Below are 26,402 nucleotides of genomic sequence, written 5' to 3' on the forward strand. Positions count from 1 at the left end.
GTAACATATACAACCAAACACACCAATGGAACTCAGTATTACTTTAGAGGGCATGCCGATTTCCACCAATGTGCACATCAGCAATTTGAAATACGTCTCTGCATATATAATAGAAAATCAAATGTTTGAAAAAAAGTGTGATAAATTTAACTTGAGAAAATTAAGCTTTCAGTTGACACAATTTTAGTAAGAATGAGTCTTTTTGATTCATCTCAAAATATCAGAGCTTTAACAGAAAAAGTGTTCAACTTACATCACATAAGGCACCATAACGAAGGGTGGATAACAGGGAGTGGACATGACTCTCACTGGTGAAATACAGCCGTGTACGAACATGGCGTTCAGGAGACATAACGCCTCTGGAGTAACTTGAAAGAAAAAAACCTCTTATTAGACCATAAAGAGATGTGTCCCTATTTTAGAAATAGCTGTCAACAAACAAACAAATAAATAACACTTTTAAAATTATTATGAGCTAGTAAGACATTTCAAATATGAAAGCTGTCGAATATCTTTATTAAGTCTTACAGAAATTAATGTAACCATGTAAAAAAGTAAAAGACTTACAGAGGGTGAAGCTTATTTACAGTATCATCATCTTGGGTTCTCTGAAGGTCAGAACGGATTTTTCTAACTAGAGGAGTGCAGTAACCTTTGGCAATCTCTAGTTTCTCAGCCTTAGAAATACCATATTCCTGTGTAAGAAGAAACTGACTTTAAAAATTCAGTTAAAGATTAAAATGCCTTCTAATTCAAACCTTATATATTAAAGCTTGTTAGTCATCTACTAGTTTCCTCTGGCTGCAAAATGTTTTAAAATTTTTATTACATTTGATTACTGACACCCCTTCAAGTAACAACAGGTTTGCCTTTTTACTGCTGGATTTGACATGAAAAAAGTTTTTCATTCACTGCTTAAACCACAAAAGTGGTTTCATCTTCTGGTATGATGAAGCTCTTTTTCTTAAGCAAAACATCTAGGGAATTATTCTGCCTCCCCACTCCCCGCGGCAACTATCCTCTCCCCATTCCCGTTCCCCCCTGCCATGATTTAGACATCTATTATCCATTTAATCTCATCTGATTTCAAGTAACTTTTTTTTCTTTAAACAGTGTATAAAGAGATATAGGCACATTACCTATTTAATATGTCTATCTTAGTTTGGGAAAACCTCCCCATAGAAGATCTCCTATTCACCTCAAGTAATAGTGAAAATGGTAGTTAAATACAACAATAATACAATATAATATAATAATATAATATAATAATACAATAATAATAATAATAATATATAATATATAATAATACAAATAATATATCTGTTACAGTATCTACAATATTTTAAAATCTCCTCTTCCAGAAGCTTCATGCTCTGCGCTACACGTGATACGAGCGTGCTTTCATCATTATGATGGGTCTTCTGGCTACCCTAGAAAGCTACATAAGCACTTTTCCATTGCATTATGTAGGCTTACCAAGCTTCTTTGTTCTTCTTCCCTCAGTATGACTCCTCATTTTTACCTGCTCTTCTCTAACACTCTAAAATCTGAGCTTAACAGGCCCACATAACACAACACATACCTAGCATCATTGCTCTTTTTGTCCTCCTTACTGACAGGGACTTTGAGAGATGGGGAGAGGAAGAAGTTCCCTCACTTGCTGCATATAATATTATAACACCTCTCCTACAGCAGTGCTCTGTAACTGCAGGGACGCTTGGGGAAAGCTTTAGTCTGTTCTGTCCTGTTAGCACAAAACCATTTCATGTACTGCAACATTTTACAGCTAACCTGAGTTTAACAGCCTGTAGTACATGGAAGTTTAACTTATCTGCTTCTGGCCTGAAATTCTATGGTGGTGATAGCATTTTGAAGCAGCAGAAAGGTCTTCTAAGTTTAAATTGCTTAAAACAAGTGAAATTAGACAGATTAGGATTAACCGTGTCATTTGCAAAGAGCCTGAAAGTCAAATTTCTAAAAGCAGGAAGAATGAAATTAAATGCAATTTCAGAAAATGCAGTTGTTCGCAGGGACTCCACATAAGAAGAATGGCTGAGATGAACCACTTTATTTTAATACATTGCAGTAAAGGAAGCAGACACTTTCACAGATTAAACTGTTAGAAAAATGCACTTTGAACACAGTTTGATGAATTATAAATAAAATTTTTCTTAAAAAAATAATCAGATTGCTACCGGAAAATAAGAGTTAACATTAAAGGCTTCAATTACTGCAACATACAGGAACCTTCAACAGAAAATACACAGCTGATGTTTTCCCAAAATTTGTAAAAGCACTTATTCTACAATTTATTCTATTTAGTAACTGAAAACGCTTACCTGAGGGATCACAATGTCAGCTAATGCCTTTGAAAGCCTGTATAATTCCATCGTGTTTTCTAATTTTAAGGAGCCATTGTGCTGCACGTCATATTTTATACAGTCATAAATATCAGGAATTTTGCTAATATCATATCTTCCATTTTTTGTTTTGAAGTCTTTTTCCAGCTTGGCCCACCTGCGCAGCATCAGTTCTAGTGTTTCACTGTGGTACAGCTGAATATCTGGATAGACACATATCCCATATAAGCAATCAAGACCACCCAAGTAACAGAAGTGAAATTTTAATTACACAGTAGTAACAGTTGAATATAGAGGGATAAAAGGGATCAAATAAGTTAACTGCATTACATCTAAGGAGAGGTAACAGGTGTGCATATAGTTAATTTTACTGCTGAAAGCATCACAGCTACATAGACCCATCAAAACAGTAGAAAGCTTTGCTACAGAAATGCGCCACTGGCCCTTTAAGCGAAGCTACAGCAGCAAGAATAGTGTCCTAGAGCATAGATCATATATTGAAAAAGCAGAAAAAAAAGCTGTAAGAAAATTCTAGGAGGGAGGAAGAAGAGCAGGATACCACCTCTGTTTTGAGAACAGACCCCACATCCCATTTGTCTCTCTTGCATGTGTCAACAGCAAGAAGCAAGAGACTAGTAGAAAGGATGGATTATCCTCATTCCCAGGACAGATTAGACCAAACCCACTGATATTCTGTACAGGTGACACTTGTACCACTCAACCTCAGAATAGAAGCTGTTTGCATACCATACACTGCAGAGACACTGACAGCAAATATTCCAGTATTTAGCTAGTACCAAAAAAGCACTGTGGTCACTTTCAGCTCTGGTTTTCCTGTGTCATTGGTTCACCACCATTAATATTAAGCATCATTCTATGCAATAGTACTACGCATCATACAGCAAGCAACAGATCTTCAGCAAATATACTTAAATATAAAAAGGTACCCATGTAACTTAGCTTTAGTACCATCTGCTTTTCCTATTAATTATTTGAAATGCAGCAGTTGAGAAAAGTAAGACAAGAATTTCTGCACACATTTGAAGAGTAGCCTGTTCTGAACACCACAAAGAGCCCTTACCTGCAAACACGTTTCTCTTGCTTTTACTCTAAAATTACGAATATGGAATCAGACTGAAAATCCCTAACCACTGTTGATTAAAGTTCTGCTAAAAGTGAGTTTCATGAAGAAAAGTTATGTTACAATTCTTTCTCAAATGTAAACAAGAGAAACTAAATACAGCTACAAAAACGTTTAAGTACCTGCAGACTTTGGATCTTCCATTCTTTGCCTGATCTGAGAAGTCAAGCTCTGGATCAAGGAATAGACCTTGTCACATGTCTTTACAGGATTTTTAATAACCTGCATTGATTTTATCAGTGAGATGCTTCCAGATGGAGTAAGCTGCAATTTGACATAAACACAAAATTATCTAAACAAACTGACCAGATTTGAAAGAACTCGGGAGATAAGATGGAACATATGAAAGATTCCAGGTGCTGGAGAAAAAGCATTCAAGCAGGTTCCTATTAATTTTTGAAACCATTTCTCAATTTTCTACTCCCTTTGAGGCATTAAGAAAATATAATGAAAGGTAATAAGATATATTAGAGATTCAAAGGTGACAAGGGCAACTGATTCTATACCGTAAACATGAGCAGTTTCAGGAGTTCCTAAAACTTTTTTTTTCCCATGACAGGAAAACGGGAAGACCTTTAAAACTTTGGATGTACTTAGCAACTTTCCATAACTTCCTTTCAAGTAACTATGGTATTCAAAAGCTTACAAAAAATTCTTTAAGAAATGTTAGTGTTAGGCTATGTGCCTCACAAAATGTTTCTTGTTATATAAAGTACCGCCCTTAGTGTAAGTGAAAGGAAGAACCAGATTTGCAATAGGAACTGATACCTTAAAAGAAGTTCATCTCTTTCTGGTTTAGGTTTGTTTCTATAGGACTGCAGCACACAAACAAAATGAAACCCTTTAAACACACATGTATCAAGAACATACAAGATGACCTTCACAGCTCACTTAATTATAGAAATAGTAGAAGCTACTGAAAGACTGAAAGAATAGTCAATATCCATGCATGTGAGGCTTAGCCTCATTTTTTCAGAAGTCTGCGTAATCCAGAGTAGGCAAAGAGTAATATTAAACAATAATTTATATACATAACTCAAACACATATTTTGAGTTCTCCCAGTTTCTTCAAATGCACAGGATAATTTGGATATGGAAAAATTCTGCCCTCTACCTAATAGTAACTGATTCCTACCTCCCTATTTTGACCAACTAAATCAATAGGAAGGGTGCTCTGCCACAGGAAAAAATCCATATTGTCTTCCCAAATCGGAAGTTTTTTTTTAAAAAGAAACAAAAACAAAAACAAGAAAAAAAGTTTTTATCACTTTGTAATCCCAAAGGTTAGTTTCTTTCAGTACCTGCCTTAGAATAGTGTGCCCTACTAGTTCCAGTCACTTTCCAAATCCCATTATATCTATATAGCAAAAAGAAGGGGGAATATAAATAAACCTTTGAGACCTTGTACCCTCTCACTTTTTCCAAGTACTGCTGAATCCAATGCTGGTAGTTGTTTGGATGATACTTTTAATCTGTATGTTTAAACAAATCCACATAGAGGTTACATGCAGGGGAGTAAAATTATTTTCCAATAATTTGCTCTCAGTACCTTTTAGGAAATAGCAGATTAAGCTTAAACCTCATTTGAGGACTTGTACTTAGTTGTTAGACAGAGTAAGGACAATTGAAAGAGAAAGACGTTTCTTAACAATAACATACATTACTTACATTTAAAACCAGACCAAATTTGTGTGTTCTGTACTAAGTCAGCATAAACTATATTAATATGCACTAATTTAGCATGTTAATGAGACATTTGCTTTCACTCATTAGAAAGTATTCTACTGTTTTTCAGCATCTCAGTATTCTTAGAGTTAAAAAAGGTCTTCTAGCAGTTAAAATATTGAACCAACAGCAGCAGGCAGGCAATACATTTTGCAATACTACACACTCAAAATAAAGATTACAGAAAGTGTAAAAAATAGTTTCATTTCTTGAATATCTGTAATATTTTTAATGGAGCAGTAAAAAGGATTTATGAATGATGATCCTATCCACTCCTATTTCAAAGTTTGTAGCTATTCTGATTACTCAAATTGCAGGACAGCTCAAAATATCTAATATTGCAATTGGTACAGCTTCCTCTGTAGTCCAAACTATTTGCAAGCACACAAATAATTTCTCAATATAGATCCATAAAATCACTGCTCATTACTTTTACATAAAAATTTGCATGGCTATATATTTCATTTCATAGGAAACTAATCATATGCTAACCTTATCGTAGTCGTCAGCAGTAAAATCTCTGTCTCTCTGGAGAATTTCATGGAGTCTTGCTTTAACGCGATGCTGACAGCTGCTTAAAGAATCACTGTCGCTGTCCAACAGACCATTCATATTAGCACTTTTTACCATCTGGACAAGAATAGGAGTCAGCTCACCCTCTAAGGCCAGTAGTCCCTGAAGCAAATAATACAGTTAATCGGACAAACAGATATAGATGAGAAAGAGTATCTTAAAAAACCCACGCAAAACACTAATTTAAATTCAAGATCGTATCACTTGCCTAAGGGCTAGATAAACAGGGACTTGGCAGACAATGCAGATGTTTGCATAGAAATGGCCCCCAAAACACAAGCTGAGAGCGCTAGGGTTGATTAGCCTGGAGAAGGCTGCGGGGATACCCTACAGCAGCCTTCCAGTACTTAAAGGGGGCCTACAGGAAAGATGAGGAGGGACTCTCTATCAGGGAGTGTAGTGACAGAACAAGGGGTAATGATTTTAAACTTAAAAGGAGGTAGATTTAGATTAGGTGTTAGGAAGAAATCCTGTAGTATGTGGATGGTGAGGCACTGGAACAGGTTGCCCAGAGAAGTTGTGGGTGCTCCCTCCCCAGAAGTGTTCAAGGCCAGGTTGGATGGAGCTTTAAACAACCTGGTATAGTGGCAGGTGGCCCTGCCCATGGGACAGGTGTTGGACTAGATGATCTTTAAGGTCCCTTCCAACCCAAACCATTCTATGGTTCTATGATTTTGGAGGATATTACTGGAAAGGACTAAGGTATATTAAAACCTGTCCGCATCTGCTCAAAGAACTTCAAATGCTTGACACATTAATTGGATACTTTTTCACACTGAACCAAATACTCTTTAAAAATCCATTTCTTTCAAAACACAGCCTCATTACACACTGTGGACTCTAATAAACCCTGAATCTCCCCCAGTCTTCAAAACAAAAACCAAACTTAAGAACATCAGAATTTTTAAAATTGAAAATGCAATTTCATGTTGTACCTTTGCAAAAGCTGCTGCAGTCATCTGAACTCGTCCCTCATCAGAAGCGTAGATTTTCAGATCATGTCGGTAAGTGCTATGTAATCTAAGTAAACCACATCCAGGAAATCCAGCATAATCTCCTACCAAATAAACATTTTGCTCAAACCCTCATTTTGCACTTGATTAGCTTCCAAAGGGATTTGTGCTATTCAACACATTTAAAAAAAAAATACTTTGTTTTTTTTTTTACCTTGTCCACCTGGATACATACACCTGAAAGCCCTTCCAAGCTCCTCTGCTTGAACCCTGCCCGCAGGGGTCAACTCTCCTCCCCATTTTAGAACCAGAAGCAGGGATGGCTCATTTCTTCTGTTATCTAATTGCACACAGAGAAAGGAGTTTAGTAGTGAAGTATATTATGCATTTTTTTTGCATATGAACAAAAATATTTGGCCTATGCAGGGCTTCAATAAAGGATCTCTTCAAAATTCTGCATTTCACTAGCATTCTACCGTTAAGAAAATATTGAACTGGAGAACTAAATGAGCACTTAAACAGAGAAACCTGAAGTAGTTAAATTACAGATAAAACATTAAGTGAAAAATATTTAGCATGAAATCTGAAGCAAAAAGTAAATTGAGACAGAAAAATTGAAACAAATTAGATGCTAAATACCCTACAGTTATTTCAGTCAACAACCATGGGTCAGAAAAGTTGTAAAGGTTTTAAAGACAGCAGTAAATGTTGAGTGGGATTTTCCCATCCTGACCCCAAAACACTGTTTTTGGTGAATCACTGATGCTTCTTTTCACGCTACTTTTCTGTTATAAAAAAGCAGTGTTACAATACAAATTTACTACATAGTTTCAGGTGTATGATTCAGCAGATTAAGAGACTCGGAATATCTGCCAACAATACGACATTCATTCAAAGCAACATATTCCTTCTCAACATCAAAACGTTACACCACTAGTCCATGACTACTTAAACACACATGATACTAAGTGACTAGGTGCAAAAGTAATAAAATATAACACAGTACCTTCCTCTTCACTGGATGTCTTTGGGCAACCATGAGGAAGATATGTTAACTGAACTTTGCGATTTATGCCTGAAAAATGCCCATACCTGCAGTACAAATAGGGGAAGGTGAGAGGAGAAGAGGGAGAGAAACATTTTAAATATTTTTCTCCAAACCTGCTATGCTCCTGTAACAGGATATAATAAACTTATGCTGGTCATTGATATGCACATTTGACCACCATTTATCGAAGCAGTGCTTAAACCAAACCTAACTCAACAAGTACAGAATGGCTACAGAAGTATCAACCATTCTATAATGAAACCTTTAAAAGTACTATCTACTACTTTTTTTCACAACACTGTACATAAAACTGAAGGAAAAAAAAAAACCAAAGCACTTGCAGATTGCACGAGTAGTTCACCTATTCAGATCCACAACTACAGTGGCTATCAGTATCCAGAATCTGATCCGGCAGTGTAGATGGCAACTAATTTGTTAGCCAATTAAGTTCTCAAGCAGAAGTCAGCATTTCAAACAATTTCAAAGAATAAATTTCAGTAATAGCTGTCTTTGCCCTGATTTTTAAAAATTAAAAGTTACCTACTACCATTTAGAGTTCCGAGATCCCAGGTCTTTAACAAACCCTGAAGCTTTTTTTTTTCAATTATTAAATATTTCAGGCTTAATCTACAAAGCCTTATTTATTTGGAATCCTCCAAGTCTGCTCTAAGCAGACAGTGCACACAGTACTTGCTGGCTCCATCTGATTTCATTATGGCACACACTGCTAAAAGCAGACCCTCCACTCAAACACTTCAAGTTTAAAAACATGCAAGAAGATAAAATTTGAGATCAAAGAAAGTAACTTTTTCATGTAGGAAGTATAATGAGACACTAGAAAAAGCAGGAAGTTCAATTAAAAAGATAAGGAGAAAAAAAGAGCGATGGCTCAGTTCTCCTTCATGTGAAACATGACATCCTTTCCCTTGATAACCCCTGTGCTTGAATTAATTTATTATTACATATTTGATAGCCGTTGCAATCCAAGCAGTAACTGGTCAAACAGGTCAAAATAGCACATACAACTTTGTTGCTATGAAGCCTGAAAATTAGACACTTACATTTCTAACACAGTCTTCAGCTGTTCAAGTTTTGCTTTACTTTCTTCAATTTCAGAATCATTGTTTTGTCCCAGTTCTACAAGGAGTTGCCTTGCTATGTCAAGCACTTCCTACAGAAAAGAAACACAGGATTTACTTAAATAATATTCTACTTAAAAAATACCACAGCAAGAAAATGAAGACAAACTTGCCTGCAACTGTTTTGGTTTTTTCAGTTTTAGTTTTCCGGATTTATATCCATCACATTTTTCAAACAGATCAAAAAACCTTTAAGAAAAAAAAATTGATTAAAAACCCCACAGTTAATAAGTTAAAATATTACTTGAACAGGTGGCTCTTAAATTAGTAGTCTGAAATTAGCACCTTCAGACTATTTGAAAAGCACATTAAAACCTGCATTACAGAGGTCAAATCTACCTTTTAATAAATCCCATTTCCCAAGAAAGTCTGTGATACATTAGAGAAATAAGAGCACTAAAAGTGTTCTCTTACTGACTTGCTGAGTGTTAAGAAGAAAGGGGGGGGGAAGATATTCTATATATCAGATGACATAATATTCAAATATACAGCTAAGTCAATGCTTAATCTTCAAGAATGACCCTGAACAGAAGTAGGGACCAAAAACAGCAAATCAGCAGTCCTGCACATTTACAGCATGTATGTCTGAATGCAAGAATCTAGTGCCAAAACAATTAATTACTTTTTACTGAAATTACAACTAATTCAGGGCCAATTCTGTAAGGAAATTTATGAACACTAACCTAAAGATGGTCTTGATGGCATGAAAAGCCAAAATCAGGACTCAATAGTCTGAACGACTATTAAGCAGGTATTCCTTATTGCAGTGCTGGACGCACAGGGGATCACTCCTCCCAGCGTGTGTGTCCGCACAGGGTTAGTTGCATAACTTATACAAGCTTTATATACATATTCATTAGTTCTCTGAGAACTCGTTATCATATGCAAATGTCCTTTGCGCATGCCTGTTGGTGTATCCGGGTGGTCAGCAGGGGTCTCTGGATGAGGGATCTACTCTTCCTCACTGTGTCCGCTAGTTACCTTTTGCTTTCGTGCAAACTCAGTTCTGAGATTACGTATGTACTGTCCTTGAGGGATAGTCTGTTCTGGTTTAGTGTTTCCTCTGCAGTTCCTTATCTTTATGGTTCTGTACATCTGCTTTTCTAAGTCAAACGTTGTCGTAAATTTTTGTTTAGGCACTTCTTGTCTTGAAGCCTTTCTGACTCCCCCAAAGCAGCAAGTTTCAGTCACAACAGTTCTAACTTTCTAACTCTATCAGTATCTACCGGAAATTCAGAGTTATCAAATCTTGACAAAAGGACAAAAAGATGGTGCAGTAAGATGACAGCTCACACAAGAACAGTTATGATAAAGAGAGAAAGGCCGAAGTCACAGTCAAATGGTGAAACAGTGTTGTGTTTTAACCTGGCAGGCAGCTAAACACCACACAGCCGCTCACTCGCCCCAACTCCCCTCCAGTGGGATGGGGGAGAAAATTGGAAGAGCAAAAGTAAGAAAAGTTGTGGTTGAGATTAAAACAGTTTAATTATTGAAATATAACAACAACAACAACATTAATAATGTAATGAAAAGGACAACGAAAGAGAGAGAGAAGTGAAACCCAGGGAAAAAACACGCGATGCAACCGCTCACCAACCGCTGACTGATGCTGCCAGTCCCCAAGCCTCCGTCGCTGCCCCCCACCAGCCAACTCCCCCCAGTTAATATATTGGCCATGACATCATATGATAAGGAATATCCTTTTGCCAGTTTGGATCAGCTCTCTTGGCTCTGTCCACCTCTCCTCCCAGCTTCTTGTGCACCTGGCAGAGCATGGGAAGCTGGGAAAGTCCTTGACAAGTATAAGCACTACCTAGCAACAACTAAAACATCAGCGTGTTATCAACATTTTTCTCACACTAAATCCAAAACACAGCACTGTACCAGCTACTAGGAAGAAAATTAACTCTATCCCAGCCAAAACCAGGACAGCCAGAAATATTCTCTGCTTCATTATTTTGAATAATGAGATCTATAAAGACAAATGCATTTTCATTAAGACCAAGCAGGACTGTTCACCAGGCACAGCCTGTGATGAAGGAAGTCTGCAGAAGTAATTTGACAGTCCTGTTAGAAAGAGACATGCATGCTTATTAATTAGCTGCAACATCAGTTATTTTTAGAACAAAACAATAAACAACTTGTGTGATGCAATTCCTGCTCAATCCATTGCTTGCACATGCCCCAGAAATGAACTCTGCTCTAAAGCATTCAAACTAATTTTTACCAAGATTCTACTTACCTCTGATGTTTTACTTCCATTTTCATTTTTTGTTTTGGTGTTCGGTCCCCATGGCGTATTACAGCTATAACACACCTAAGCTCCATCCTGAAATTTCAAGAGAGTTATATTTCACAATTCTATATGTGATGGTCTTTTATTTAACATTAAAACCACCACAAATCAAGACAATTGACAAAGTCGTAATTATCTGACATAACTACAGAAGTGATGGAAGGATATGCAAGAATATAAGGTTAACTGAAAATGGTGTAAGATATAAAATATAAATACTGATTTTAAGAGTGGGGTAACTACAGAATATCTACTTTAAGTAGTTTTTAAAACAACGATTTTGAGATTCATTAAATGAGGGAGCATGTTTAGTAGAAGTGCATATTAAGTTGGTGCTGGAACAATGATTAGCAGTGAAGGAAGCTACGCATAGAAGACACTACACTTGAAAATCTGCTGTTCTGTACTCAGCTTGACTAAGGGTCAGAAACTCTGATTGCTGGCATAGCAATTGTGATTCCTTCCTTGTTTTCATCACACAAAACAAGCATTCATAGGCCAAAGTGGGCACACCTTGTGAAAAGAAAAAAAAATTCACACAAAAGTTACATTAGGAGATTGCACAATTCAGGTGTAGCTATTATTTTCTTACATTGTTCCAGAGGTGGTTGGCACAATAGGGATGTCTTCAGCTTCCAGAGGAATTGACCATGGTATCTGAAACTGGGGAGCAAGTTCTCTCATTACGATATTTCTAGAAAAGGGGTTAAGAAGAAAAAAAAACAAGTTTAAAGCACAGCTTATACAACACATACAAACTCCAAACCAAATAGATAATATACACATGCATTTTTACCAACGTGGTTTTAAAGTACTAGTGGTCATGAACCTCTAGATGCATATTCTTCTTTTAATTGTATAATAAAAACCTTCTTGAACAACAGTTTAAAGCTACTACCACTGCTACAGAGACAACAGTAGCCTAATGGCCCTGGATTTGTAAGAAGCTTCAGTTTTTGAACTCCAGTTCCTAAATGAGTTCCTTGGATATGATTTAATCTTGTTCATGTAAATATTCAGATACCCGACTCCATTGCCTAACTGAAAGTCCCCAGTAATTAGCAAGCCATTGTCATCAAAGTGTAACTGGTACCTTGAGTTGTAATTTCTCAAAAGTTTCCGTGATAGAACTGGAAAAATAGGTAAAGTCTCTGGTCAAAACTACAAAACAGTAACACTGTGACCCACCTACAGAAGGTTATTAAACCTTGCTAATGTTCTGTTTCCCAAGTATTTAATCAAATTATACTGAACTTCAGATTAACATCTACATAAGAAGCAGTAAGACTGAGGAAAAAAACTGTGCATCTTAAAGTAACATACACCAAGACTTAATTTCTAAAAAGCTGGAAAAAAATCTATTGTTACTTAACACTGCAACAAATTACCTTAAGGAATAAAGCATAATTCAACAGCAACAACAATTGGAATAAAGAGAAATCAAAATGGTTCTGAGAATAACTCTAACTCAAAAAGTGGCCTAAACCAACAGGACTACAGTTGTTATCTAGAATTTCAGCTTAGCTCTCCCTCCATTTAATAAGATCCTAGACCATTTGATAATGCAGAAAGCCATGCTGGGTCTTATCAGTGCAATCTTACTCTAAAGCTAGTTTAACTGGCCAAAATGGGATCAGTCCACTTTGAGGGCAACACTTCTTTGGCATAGAGTTCACTACCCAATTCTGTATGATCCCTTGTTGTACCTTTTTTCGCTCTCAGCAGCAGAGAGAAGGTGGTATGACAGAAAACACCTTGATACTTGTCATGGTTTAACCCTAGCCAGCAACTAAGCACCACACAGCCGCTCGCTTACTCTCCCCACCCCAGTGGGATGGGGGAGAGAACTGGAGGGTCAAAAGTACAAAAACTTGTGGGTTAAGGTAAAAACAGTTTAATAATTATAATAATAATAATAGCAATGTAATTAAAAGGAAAACAAGAGAAAGAAAGAGAGGAGCAAAACCCAGGGGGAAAACAAGCAACACAAGTGCTCACCAACTGCTGACTGACGCTGCCCATCCCCGAGCTGCCATCGCTGCCCCGCACTGGCCAACTCCCCCCAGCTTTTTATACTGAGCATGACATCACATGATATGGACTATCCCTTTGGCTGGTTTGGGTCAGCTGCCTCAGCTGTGCTCCCACCCTCCCAGCTTCTGGTGTGCCTGGCAGAGCACGGGAAGCTGGAAAAGTCCTTGACAAGTATAAGCACTACCTAGCAACAACTAAAACATCAGCTTGTTATCAACATTTTTCTCACACTAAATCCAAAACACAGCACTGTACCAGCTACTAGGAAGAAAATTAACTCTATCCCAGCCGAAACCAGGACAATACTACATCAGTTTGGATTTACCAGTATGAAACCCACAAATACAAAAGTATACACCAGTTTCAGATCAGGGACAACGTACATTAATTTGGGCACATCTTAAACAGCAGGAAGCATAACCTTTCAATAGGGCTTCTCCACTTCAAAAAAAATCTCAACTCCCTTTAAGAACTTAATCTGTCTTTCAAAATACTTACTGAGTTAGCTTTAAGTGTTCACAAATCACTCAGACTCAGATGTTTACAATTATTTTAGGAATAAGGGCTTTATTTAGGATTTGTTTATTGATTTAGAGCTCTTAAATATTTTAATTTTTATTATTTAATTTAATTACTTTTTTAAATATTTCATTTTAAATATTTGGTTTAGGAATAAGGAATAAGTAGTACATAAACTGTAGTCACATACAATGGAGCTAATAGGTAAAACTCCTGAAATGAATCAGTAAAGCCTTACCCCAGTATCTTAGCACAATCATCATAGTATTTCATGGAGTTTTTCACAAAACTGAAGCCATTCACATCACAGACATAGGACTGTCCATTAGCACGCAGTAAATCAAAGCCACAAACCGTTTGCTGTTTGTAAAAATAAAAGTTCAAGTCATTGATCACCTTCCTTAAGATTGCTTATTCTAAATAAACCTTATATTTTAACATGGTATTCATCTGAACACATGACAAAAATATGACAGATTTTATACTTAGTACGTTTTCCTAGTTCCATCTTAGGTTCACTTGTGTCATACGAACATCTTCCTGTTTTTAACTTTATATCCCCAGCTTGATTTTACCCCTCCTACATACCCCTTGAGGGTCAAGGTCACATGCACACAAACTTAACCTTCAAAATTTGTGGCATAAGCAATGATGGGCATACAAATCCTCTATTCTGACAGTGGTTTTCCCCTAACACATAGTTTTTAAGGGTGGTAGGCAAGAAATGACAAAATGTTGATATGAACATTTTTGTCCACATTTAAATTTGACAGGATAGTTTTGACACTGACATAATAATGACATTATTAGTACACGATACTAGATGCTATTTCAACAGATTACTTTTTGGTATCTCAAAGCCCACTTTGCTAGGTGATAGAGTTTCACACCCCAAAGGCTCCAGAATGCCATCACAGTTACAGACAGGTAATGAAACAGACTGAAAGACAGCCTTGTTACAAGACAAATGAAGGGAGGGTAATAAATTGCATGACGTTATGAACAAAGGAATAAAGGAAATAAAGAAAACCTACTTGTGTCAGTACCAAATTATCATTTAATTGGGCCCAATGTAAACACTAGGTAACAGAAGTTAGAAAAACTTGTGTGTTTTGTTTAGTTACAAACCATTACCAAAACGTGTGAACATACTATGTATAGAACAGATACACTGTGGACTAGCAAAGCACAACAGGAACATATGAATTCAGGAAACTCATCCAACATAAGCAACCCATCCAGAACTTCTCAACACATTAAAGGAAGGATTCTTCCAAAATAAATTTTAAAAAAAAAAAAAAAGTGGACGTGGAAGTTAAACTTTTCACTTTCCTAGGAGTTCTGCAGCAATTATCGCTGCTGGTTGTGTGCACTAAAACCCTACAGAAGTTTCATGTAATAAACAATTAATTAACACTAAGTGTTTGATCAGATAGGAAAGTAATCAGCTTACTTTAAAGGCAAGGCATACTTTCCAAGCAATTAACTTCTCTCTTGCATTCAGGATGACTGGATACCTCACTTCTTTTCCTTCACTATCTCGTTCTACCTTGCCATCCAGAGCTGGAGACTTCCGGGCTTCAGCATGAGCGTAGTCTGGACCTACCGTGTACACCTTTATTGAAAAACAGTAACTCTTGATTCAGTGCAATTAAATTACAGCTCTGCATACATCTTGCTAAATTTATCTTGGATGCGTTAATGACTTCAAAAGATACTAGCTGCTTTCATCATTGATAATGTCACTGTAAAATACCTTCCTCAACTGCATTCTCTGCCTTCAGAGAAAACCCATCATTTACTGACAACCTAGGATAAAACAAGAGGAGAAAACAGCTGGAGTACAGGTAAAGAGAAACAGTAATTGTAAAACCTGATGAATAAAAATGAATTTCTTAATTATGGTGGTACAGAGATACAGAATAATGTTTTCCTCTCCAAACATCTGTAGAAATGGAGAGCCGATTGAGAATTATTTCAGTATACTTGACTATGAAAATCTGGCTGAAGGACTGATTCTCTTTATTAAAAAATATTTTCATCGTTTAGGCAGGACTAAACAAACAGGTAACAAACAGGAGGAACTGAAGCCCTGTGCCCCCTCAGAAGGGTATGACATCATAGGAGTAACTGAAACGTGGTGGGACAACTCAAATGACTGGGGGATCGCAATGGACAGTTACAGGCTCTTTCGTAAAGACAGGCAGGGTAGAAGAGGTGGAGGAGTTGCACTCCACATCAAGGAAAACCTCAAATGTATCAAAGTCAACTACGGTGATTGCAACTGCTCTGTCAAATGCCTCTGGGATAAAGTCAGGGGTCATATCCAAGCAGGACCTCACAGTGGGCATCTGCTACCAACCTCCTAACCACGATGACAATGCCGATGAAGCGATACTGGGGGCACTAAAGCAAGCTGCTGGCCAACAGAACCTGCTCCTTATGGGTGACTTCAACTACCCAGACATCTGCTGGAAGAACAATTCGGCAGCTCACATGTCATCCACCAAGTTCCTGGAATGCGTAGAGGACTGCTTCCTCATACAAATGTTAGATGTGCCAACCAGGAATGAGGCGCTGATGGGCTTGCTGTTCACAAACTGAGAAAACCTGCTTTGTAATATCTCGGTTAGTGATAGCCTCGGCTGCAGTGATCACAATATTGTGGAGTTCAGGATCCTGCTGAGTGTGCTGAAGGTCACTTCTAAGACAAGGAATCTGGATTTTAGAAGAGCAAACTTCAGCTCGCTTAGACCCCAGCTGGGAGGGATTCCTTAGGAAGCTTCCATGGAAGACAAAGGAGCTAGTGAGTGCTGGGAATCCTTAAAGAACTCTCTATGGGAAGCACAAAGCCAGTTTATCCCCTACAAAGGAAAGGGAAGTAAGCAGAGCAAGAGGCCCCCATGGCTCAACCATGACCTCCTGGGTCTACTCAAATCCAAAAGGGAAGCACACCAGAAATGGAGAAGTGGAGGATTATCTGTTGAGAACCACAAGGGCATTGCCAGAGAGTGCAGAGACACAGTTAGAAAAGCAAAAGCCCAATTTTAATTGAAAGCGGCTGTAGACATAAAAAATAACAGGAAAGGTTTCTTCAGGTATGTCAACCATAAGCAGAAACAGAAGGAAAACCTAGGCCCACTGTTAAACAGAATAGGGGAGTCAGTCACCAGCAATGCTGAAAAGGCAGAGATCCTCAACACTTTCTTCAGCTCTTTCTTTACCAACACTGTTGGGTCCCAGGCTTTGTTTGGGAATGAAATTGCCGGTTGATCCAAACACTGACCCACCATCAGTGAAGGAAGAGTTAGTACATGAATTATTACAGGAGCCTGACCCCCACAAATCAATGGGCCCTGACGCCATCCACCCGAGGGTGTTGAAAGAGCTGGCTGATGTCATTGCAAGGCCACTCTCCATAACCTTTGAGAAGTCATGGAGAACGGGGGATGTCCCAGAGGACTGGAGGAAGGCAAACGTTACCCCTATCTACAAGAAAGGCTTGAGGGAGGATCCGGGTAACTATAGGCCCATCAGCCTTACCTCAATCCCTGGGAAAGATATGGAACAAATCCCCCTGGGGGCCACCACAAGTCAAATGAAGCACGTGATTGGGAAAAGCCAACATGGCTTCACTAAGGGCAGATCGTGCTTGACAAACCTGGTGGCCTTCTATGACAAAGTGACTAGCCTGGTTGACATGGTGTAGGCTGTGGACATTGTCTACCTGGACTTCTCCAAGGCCTTTGATACGGTCCCCCACAGTCTCCTGCTGGAGAAGTTAATGCGTTATGGCCTACACAAGTGGTCTGTGCAGTGGGTGGGGAACTGGCTGACAGGCCGCACCCAAAGGGTGGTGATAAATGGCTCCTTTTCCAAGTGGCAACCTGTCACAGGTGGGGTCCCCCAGGGATCGATATTGGGCCCAATGTTATTCAACAGCTTTATAAGTGATCTGGATAATGGGATCAAGTGTTGCCTGATGAAGTTTGCAGATAACACCAACATGAGCAGGGAAGTAGACACTCCAGATGGGAGACCTGCTCTGCAGGGAGATCTGGATGGGCTGGAAGAGTGGGCCAACAGGAACCTTATGAAGTGCAACACGGAGAAGTGTAAGGTCATGCAACTGGGAAACATCATCCAGGAGTGCAGCACAGACTGGGATCCACCTGGCTGGAGAGCAGCTCTGTGGAAAGGGACCTGGGGGTCCTGGTGGACAGGAAGCTCTACATGAGTGAACAGTGTGCTGCTGCTGCAGCCAAGAAGGCCAACAGGATGCTGGGTTGCATCAAAAAGGGCATCACCAGCAGAGAGAAAGAAGTCATTATCCCGCTCTACTCAGCGCTTGTCAGGCCACACCTGGAGTCCTGTGTACAGTTCTGGTCCCCGCTATACAAAAAGGATGTGGACAGGCTGGAAGGGGTCCAGAGAAGGGCCACCAAGATGACCAAAGGATTGGGAAGCCTGCCATATGAGGATAGGCTGGGAGAACTGGGTTTGTTCAGCCTTGAGAAAAGGAGGCTTAGAGGGGATCTCATCACCGTGTACCAGTGCAGCTGTTGCAGCACTGTGTACCAGTAGGGGCAGCTACAGAGAAGATGGAGATTCCCTTTTTACAAGGAGTCACATGGAGAGGACAAGGGGGAATGGACAGAGGTTGCTTTTGGGAGATTCCGATTAGACACAAGGGGGAAATTTTTCACATTGAGGAGAGTCAACCACTGGAATAATCTCCCCAGGGAAGTGGTTGACTCGGCCACGTTGGACAACTTCAGGAGTCGTCTGGACAGAGTGCTGGGCCATCTTGTGTAGACTGTGCTCTTCCCAGAAAGGTTGATGATCCCTGTTGTCCGTTCCAACTTGTGATTCTGTGATAGCAAAGATCTGCCCATTTTTAGTATGACAAAGCAGGGGCTTGAGAGAATGATTGTACTATACTCTTCCACAGCTTTGGTGATCAATGAAACGATTAGTCATACCCTAGAAGATACTTGTCAGCAGCTTTCAAAAATGTGTTACTGTCACTGTAATGAGAAACAAAACTCTAAGCTTTAATTAAAAAGTACTCAACTAAACCAGATTATAACAAATACTACCAATTTAGTCAATTCAGGCAAGAGTGTGAGCTGGGTGAAGCTGCCTAATATAAAGCTGGCAGTCCTTTTACTTTAAGGAAATCCATTATTTATTTGGACTGCTGCTTGTTCACAACAGTACAACAAATAGTCTAAAATAGTCCCCACCCCTCAAGTAATCTCTTCAGGTTACAAGAAACTTTTCTTTTTGGAAACAGTTTGCAAAACTCTTACACAGGTATCTGTAAACTCAGATAAACCTATTGCAAAGTGTTGCACAGTACAACCATCTGAAGAGTACAGCTTATGAAAACACAGCAACTTAAAGAATGGGGAATTTGTCTGAGAATATAAAACAAGCATTCCCCTCATGTATCACCAAGTGAAAGAAGTTGACTGGAATTGATAAAAGGGCTCTTTGGCCTAAGATTGGATTAAATGTCACACACTCTAAACCTCCACTTTTTGCCTGAAGACAGTAATCTCTCATGCATATTGTACGTTTGTTTCACAGGTCTTGTGATGGGCTTAAAATAGTCAGAACTAATACAAAGGGAAAGAAAGCAAACTCCACACATGGTGGCTTAACACCTGTTTTGTTATTGCTTTAATTTAGCACTCTTATGATACCTAATCTTTACACCGTTAAGAAAATAAATGAACAAAAATGTAGAAATAATTACAGATAAGGTTAATGCATCATTTTCTGCAACCTCATACAATTTTAATAAGTTACTTTGTTTATTAATTAGAATACTACAATAGTTGGTAAGATCTATTTCAATTACAGATTTCTTTGTAATGTTCAGACAAAATGTCTAGGCAGCATCTGTTTACAGAGGAAAGTATATGCTGTTCTGGCACTAATACAATACAAAATAGACAGACAATATGTTGGGTAATAAGTCTCCACCACTCGATTTCAACAACATAAATAAAGCTGCTCTACATTACAAGTACTGTGTTTAGCTAGAATAAGAATTACATTCTTTACTTATGAACTGTATCAAAGTTTCATTAAAATTAACCCTTGACACAAAGATATACTTTCATCTTCAAAACTGACAAGCTCTTGGAGCACTTGATTGTTCTAAATATAAATAAGAATACGCAGTTGTCATACCTTCACATCAGTGCCATCTGTAGGCATGAATTCCTCGTAAATATAGGAGCCTGTTTTTCTGACACTGCTTTCAGGGGAATAAACACTGCTTCTGCTACCAATCTGAAATAAAGATTTTTCTATTAATAAATTCATAGGCTACTGCCCGAGAAACTTTAAAACTCCTTAAAATGACACACTTACTGAGAAAACAGTTCCTGTACCAAACGAAGCAAGATCGTTCCCAAAAGATTTTTATAAGATTCTAGAAGTGTGCAGATAGCATATGCTTCTTTACCTAAAAGAATCTGCAGTGGCTGACAATCTACTGCAAGGAACAAGGGTCTTCATTCAATCTACACGTTCCTCTGAAATTCATTTCCCTCATCTGCCACTACTCCTACACAGATAGTACATGACAAAACAGGTCCCAGCTAACACGCTGGTAGGACAGAATTACTCTGCAATTCTGTTAGACATCTACAATTTTTCAGTAGCTTTAGTACAATACCCTCACCTTTCGAAAGAGCCTCTGGCTTCCACCCCCAGCAGATGTTGGATAATAAATGTAAACATTGTGGTCCTCAGCACTAACTGGCTTTTCTACAAAAGGCTTTTGGAATATTTCTCCATTCACTTCCACATGATCTTCTCCTTCAATCAAGTTGCATTCTGAAGAAACAGCGTGAACAACAGAGATGTAATAATATATTTACAGAATGAAATTATTAGAGATTTGGGGTAATTTTGTAGCTTGAAATAAAAAGATTATATTACAGTTTTGTTCACTGATTTGTTACTGACTGCTCAAAGACTTGACGATCATGTGCTGAACAGGTCTGCTGTACCACACCTATATTATGTTGCTTTAATGCTACGTTCCAGGATTTCTGTTGATTCCCTCAGTGTCAGAATGGAACAGTCTCCTACAGAGGCATAAGTTTGCATAGGTGGTATTTTTTTAAACATGTTTTGAAGACAGGTGGTAGGGCTGTTTGTCTCTTTCTTCAGCACCTTCCTCTGAAATATCAGGGGAATAGCAGACGGATAGTGAACATGGTGTGGTGCCAGATGCAAGAGTACTTTTAACAGGCTGAGAACTGTCTCATACTGTGCGCGATTGATGTACCCTGCACAGAGGATTAGGCCCTCTGGAATCAGGCACCAGGAATCTCTTTGCCACTGGCTGGCTGCATATAGCAGCTTTTCTTTTACTTTTTTAGCATAAATGAATCCTTTTCCCCCTAGATTATGCACACATTTTAACCTAAAATTCCTTACCTCTTAAGAGTTACACCACAGTACTACTTCAATTTTCTTTATTTTTTCTTATCTCTAACTCTTGTGTCTTGACCTGTCACTGCAATCTCCTAACATTGATATAAGTTTTCATTTTAGAAGATAAAGCTGTTACATTTGTTTTCAGGTACAGAAAAAAAAATTCAAAAGCAGAGTATATAATCTGCAGATCTACCTGGACTAGACTTCCATTACATTGTTGCTTGTACTTAGAAGGGAAAGTATTCAATAGCCTGACTTGTTTCTGTCAATATTACTGTCCTAAGTAGGATTATTCATAACTGTGGGTAATGTAACATCATGAATGCTGCCCTATTTGGTGACATATTAGAATCTCAGCTCGAGTTTGGAGGCCCTTACATTCTAGTTGCTCTATGATGGCTTGGGGCCATCTAGTTGTTCTATGAGGATTGTCACCCCAGGCGTCAGAATCATGTTTTTCAGATGCATACTTGTACTGCCTTTGGCTGAGAGGGAGTTAATTTTCTTCACAGTAACTGCTGTGGTGCTACATTTGGAATTTGTGAGTGAAAGTCTTGATATTTTAGTTATTGCTGAAAAGTGCTTACACAGCCTCAATTCCTTTTCTGTTTCACATACAATCCACAACAATACTTTAAATACTGGAGGAGAAATCAACCTCTGTGCCAATGAATTAATTGTCTAGCAAGTGAAATTTAGCTTTCCACCATGCATGTACTGTTCTCCCATGGAAACAAAGAGATGCCAATAGTTGATATTTTAGCCATCAGTTTTTACCTTGGGGATTGTTTGGATCACGGTTCAGAACTGCATAGCGAGGAAGTAAAATGCCTTCAGCTTTCAGAATACTGTATACTTCTCTCCTAGAAGAAAAGAATAAAAGTTGCACATAAGACAGCAATTCCTGCAAATATTTGTATTTCACAGTCCGTAAGTAAGGGAAGAGAGAAATACATAAAATTTTTTTAAAAAATCACACAGGATAAGATTATATTTATAATACTCTACTTATGAAAATAATGCTTTCAAGGCCACTGAAACAGCTGTACCTTTGCAGTGATCTCATCAATATCAACAAAAATGTCATTTGCTATGCCAGGGCTGTCCTCTCCACTCTGGTAGTGCAACATCAATTTCCACAGAACAATTCTCTTGTTAAAGGAGATTATTAACATGAAGGGTTGAAAAAGTTCATCCAGGACAGCAGCTGAAGGCATCCAAAATAGCAAGTCTGCTCACTGTTCAGAAGGCTCCAATGAGTGTGTATTTTGCTCGCTATTGTTTTGTTAATATTTGCTATGCATGATTGCAGCCCCAAAAGAAAATTCACTTTGAATAACCACACAATCTTTGAATACCAACAACTTCTGTTAAGTATCCACTTAACAGAAAAAAAGACCTTTAGTAAGTCACATTAATTCTACAATTACAGGAGGTTGTACAGTTGCTATACATAGCTATGCTATACACATTTTCAGAGCTTAAACTTTTTTATTTGTTAAACTTCAGGCTAATGTATTACTAAATTCCTACCTTGGTAAATCTTCAGATGCATCAATACAAAAGCAGTGAAAGAAAAAACACACCTAAAGACATATCCCAGAAAATTATACATACATTAATAAAACATTCACTGTCATTTAGACTAATGTACAATACACTTGAACTGTTGCTATGCAATATCAACAGATTCTCACAGTCTCCAACTTAAAAGCAGTTTGCTGTTTACAGGTAATTAGTGTTACTTACCTGTCTTGTATGTGATACTGCATATTCAAGTCATTGATGATGAATGGATTCCTGAGTTTTGCATAGGCAACTGCTTTGTCCAGTGGAAATCCTAAAATATATATGAAGGCAAATGAATTAAAACTACAAGACAATACCAGTAAATGGTTTGGAACGTCCATTATTCAAGCTTTAGAGTACAATCAGAGATAAGGCTGAAGTGGGAGGATGCTCCCTCAACTACAGAGACATATCACCTTAAGCTGATCATGAAACTACAGCCTAGTTTCAGTATAGGTGGCCAAAAGTAGTGGTCTTGTCTCCAATTCCCTCCTCCTCACTCCACATGCCCTCCACTTCCATAGGGCCAGAACTAAGGCTTTTATTGCCTCCCCTGAAAATATAATTTTTAACTTCAGTCTACTCATCTTTGGTTCACTGCCCAGCCCCACGAAAAAACTCTAGATATTAGCAGAGATACATGATCAAGTGGCCAGAGACCAAACACTCCCATTGAGAAAGTAGCATGCCTTCACAGTTACTGGACCAAGTAAGTATTAGGTCACCATTTCCACTGGCTCCACAAATACCACTAGAACACCTATTTTAAATACCATGTCAGACAGGACTTTCTCAAGCAATGAAAACAGTATCATTTAAAAAGCTTGTAATTTAAAAGTCAGTTTTATTATCTTAAACAAGACAAATTAGATGCTTGCTAGGAAAATCCAATGAAACTACAAGACAAAAAAACCCAAAACCTTCAAACTAGTTACTGTATTTAGATGTCAAAATATCATATTATTAGAAGATTTACCTTTAGAATGAAAAGAAATGAGACAATCACATAAAGGCCAGTTTTCTACTGGCTCATTCAAAATAACATCCTCTTCAAATATCACCACAGTTATGTACTTGAACATGGAGAGGCGTTCAAGAATTTCTTTCATTGGTTTGGACTTAGATTTCTTAGCCATTGAACAAATCCCAACTGCAATTTGTCTTTCTGGTGGCTGAAGACAGGGAGAAAAATGCAATTATTATTTTTAAGTTTTCTCAGAACACAACAGGCTTTTAGCAGCACAATACTAGAGCAGACATTTTCTGTTAAAATTCATGTAATACCTTTGATGTAGTTCTTAATCAGGTAAATTGCTAGCAAGTAACAAAAGGCAGCATGACAGCATGCCACGCTGCATCCTTATGAAAAATACATCAAAAAAATGAAACTGTTCAATAGCTCTATGGTACTTTTTGTGAGTGTTATATCAGGAAAAATATACAGGATCAAAATTTAAGTCTGAAATCTCAAATCTGAATTAAATCGTACTTATGGCTTACTCTGAAATTAACCAGCAATTAATTTTTAAACTAATTTTTCTACATCTACTTAGTAGTCACAAGGCTTCTCATATTATAACCTACTATTACATATGAATCATGAAAAGGAAAACTAGTAAACCAGAAAACACTATTCTGGATTTCTAAGCTACTTTGTGTATAGACAGTTTCACTTTTCTTCTATATACTCTTTATTTTCTTTCGTGTTATAAACCTTTAAAAATTTCCTTCCCTCAGTGGTATTCCTAAGTGAAACAGCCAAACTGCTCCTCTGTTCAAAAACAAAAACAAAATACCAAACCTGAGAGCAATCCTTTATTTCAACTTACTGTTCTTTTAAGACATAGCCAATTACCTTCCCTTGCTAAAATACACTGACTGAATTGAGCTGTCTGAGCTCCTGATTTTGCACTAATTCTCTGCATTTCCAAGCTGCTTTTGATCACAGTGAAGTGTTTTATTAGCACTTTCTTGCATCTAAATTTTGTAGACATGCTGCAATCAGTGAAAATTTAATTGATTCCCTAAAGTGAATTGTTACAGACTAAAAAAACCAGCAAAATACCACTAAAAAAAGACATGACTCATGCATAATAAAATTAAGAATCTGTCTTAAACAAACTAAAAATTAGTAAGCGTAGTGCTAAAATACAATTCACACACTCTGCAAGGATAATAAACCAAGGTATAACTTAACATTGACTTAGCATGCACTTTCTATACACCAGGACAAGGAAGAAGAATGAAAAGACGTGAGATCTGAATGAAAACAACAGCAAGATGAAAAAGGTAATGTTGTGTCTGTTCAAACTGAAAAATCAAAAGTTAACTCTGCAGCCGTTGAGAAGACACAAAACTCTCATTTTTTGCTACTAATTAACCAAATAAATAAAATGAAGGTTTATGCCACCCAAGTTCATTCTCAGAACCCAAAACAAGTCTGCAAAGCTGGCACATCAACCTCAGCTGCCCTGAAACTCTGTATTAAAGTCAAGCACATCTACTTCAAAGTTTAAAGTACACTTACTTTTCAGGTGTGCTGCATTTCCAAACATAACTGACAGATCATTATCTGAATATGAAGAATTTCCCAATTCAGACTACTATTTCAGTATTAGACTTCTGTGATCTAATGCCATTTCAAAGTAAAATACTGCTAGAGAACACACAGAATAGTACACACATGCCCCTACAGTACATACAGAGTCATACTCTTCCTCCTCTTCTTCCCCATGGTCATAGAAGTGTTCGTAATCTGTAGATCTGGCTGAATCCAATAATTCTTCTCCATCTTCTCCACCCACAAAGAATCTAGGAGGATCATTCTCTGTTGCGCTAACAGACATGGTTACAAGATCTATAGAGATCTATGTAGAAACTGCAGCCACTTTGGCAGCCGAGATACTGGGCATGTTTCCTGCTGACTCGGGAACACAAAAGTCCCCTGCTCTTTGATGTTGCTTGTGCGGTGTTGCCACTGTGATGACGTGGTCGGTGAGACACTGTTTAACTGGTATCATCTGCTCATTATTGATTTGAGTTGCTGCTCCAAGAAACTCACAATTGGTTACTTCTTCCCTGAGATGATAAAACAACTTTTTAACATAAAAGAAATACCCAAACAAACAACAAAGAGAAAAAACACACTTGGTAAAGGCACATAAAAATAAATCCTTCTCATTTACAAAAAGCATTTGGACATTTACATACCCCTGAGCAAAGAATCAGAAATAAAACCATGCATACTACACACAGTCTACACTTTTACATGTATGTTTAGAGCAGGGGGAATAATTTCAAGACATTTTCCAACTACTGATGCAGACATTTTAAAAATAGTCAATGTAACACAAAAGTAAAAACTGTCAGACGCATTTTTTCCTAACTTAAGAAGGGTAAAGTGCAGAGTTTATCTTTTATACAAAAAATAAAACACCAAAGATTTACAATATTTGTGATGTTCAACTCGTCATCCCTGTCATCAACTGTTTTTTCCCTGAAGTTTCATGATCAAATGGCAATGGCAAATAGATGAAAATGCTAATGAAAACTATAAAGCTTCCATTAGGACTATGCTTAAATAG

The 26,402-nt window shown here is 37.8% G+C and overlaps 1 protein-coding gene across 12 annotated transcripts in view; it reads right to left on the reverse strand.

Moving 5' to 3' along the window:
- PPIP5K2 (diphosphoinositol pentakisphosphate kinase 2) overlaps positions 1–26,402 on the reverse strand; it is a 54,153-nt gene that overhangs the window by 17,273 nt on the left and 10,478 nt on the right. For 11 of the 12 annotated variants that reach the window (XM_075079330.1, XM_075079329.1, XM_075079328.1 and 8 more), the window contains 20 exons: positions 25,521–25,896; positions 23,795–23,990; positions 22,999–23,089; positions 22,027–22,112; positions 20,486–20,640; positions 19,990–20,091; positions 15,242–15,403; positions 14,027–14,148; positions 11,828–11,929; positions 11,182–11,268; positions 9,053–9,128; positions 8,862–8,971; positions 7,759–7,844; positions 6,967–7,092; positions 6,735–6,856; positions 5,719–5,901; positions 3,624–3,765; positions 2,340–2,563; positions 568–695; positions 254–368 (listed from right to left, as the gene is read on the reverse strand). In XM_075079330.1, coding sequence (XP_074935431.1) covers positions 254–368; positions 568–695; positions 2,340–2,563; positions 3,624–3,765; positions 5,719–5,901; positions 6,735–6,856; positions 6,967–7,092; positions 7,759–7,844; positions 8,862–8,971; positions 9,053–9,128; positions 11,182–11,268; positions 11,828–11,929; positions 14,027–14,148; positions 15,242–15,403; positions 19,990–20,091; positions 20,486–20,640; positions 22,027–22,112; positions 22,999–23,089; positions 23,795–23,990; positions 25,521–25,664 — 2,559 coding nt within the window. In that variant the 5' untranslated portion in view covers positions 25,665–25,896. The remainder of the gene's footprint in view (positions 1–253; positions 369–567; positions 696–2,339; positions 2,564–3,623; positions 3,766–5,718; positions 5,902–6,734; positions 6,857–6,966; positions 7,093–7,758; positions 7,845–8,861; positions 8,972–9,052; positions 9,129–11,181; positions 11,269–11,827; positions 11,930–14,026; positions 14,149–15,241; positions 15,404–19,989; positions 20,092–20,485; positions 20,641–22,026; positions 22,113–22,998; positions 23,090–23,794; positions 23,991–25,520; positions 25,897–26,402) is intronic. The other variant, XM_075079325.1, reaches the window with a different exon arrangement.

Source organism: Phalacrocorax aristotelis, chromosome Z (genome assembly GCF_949628215.1).
Source record: "Phalacrocorax aristotelis chromosome Z, bGulAri2.1, whole genome shotgun sequence".
NCBI lineage: Eukaryota > Metazoa > Chordata > Aves > Suliformes > Phalacrocoracidae > Phalacrocorax > Phalacrocorax aristotelis.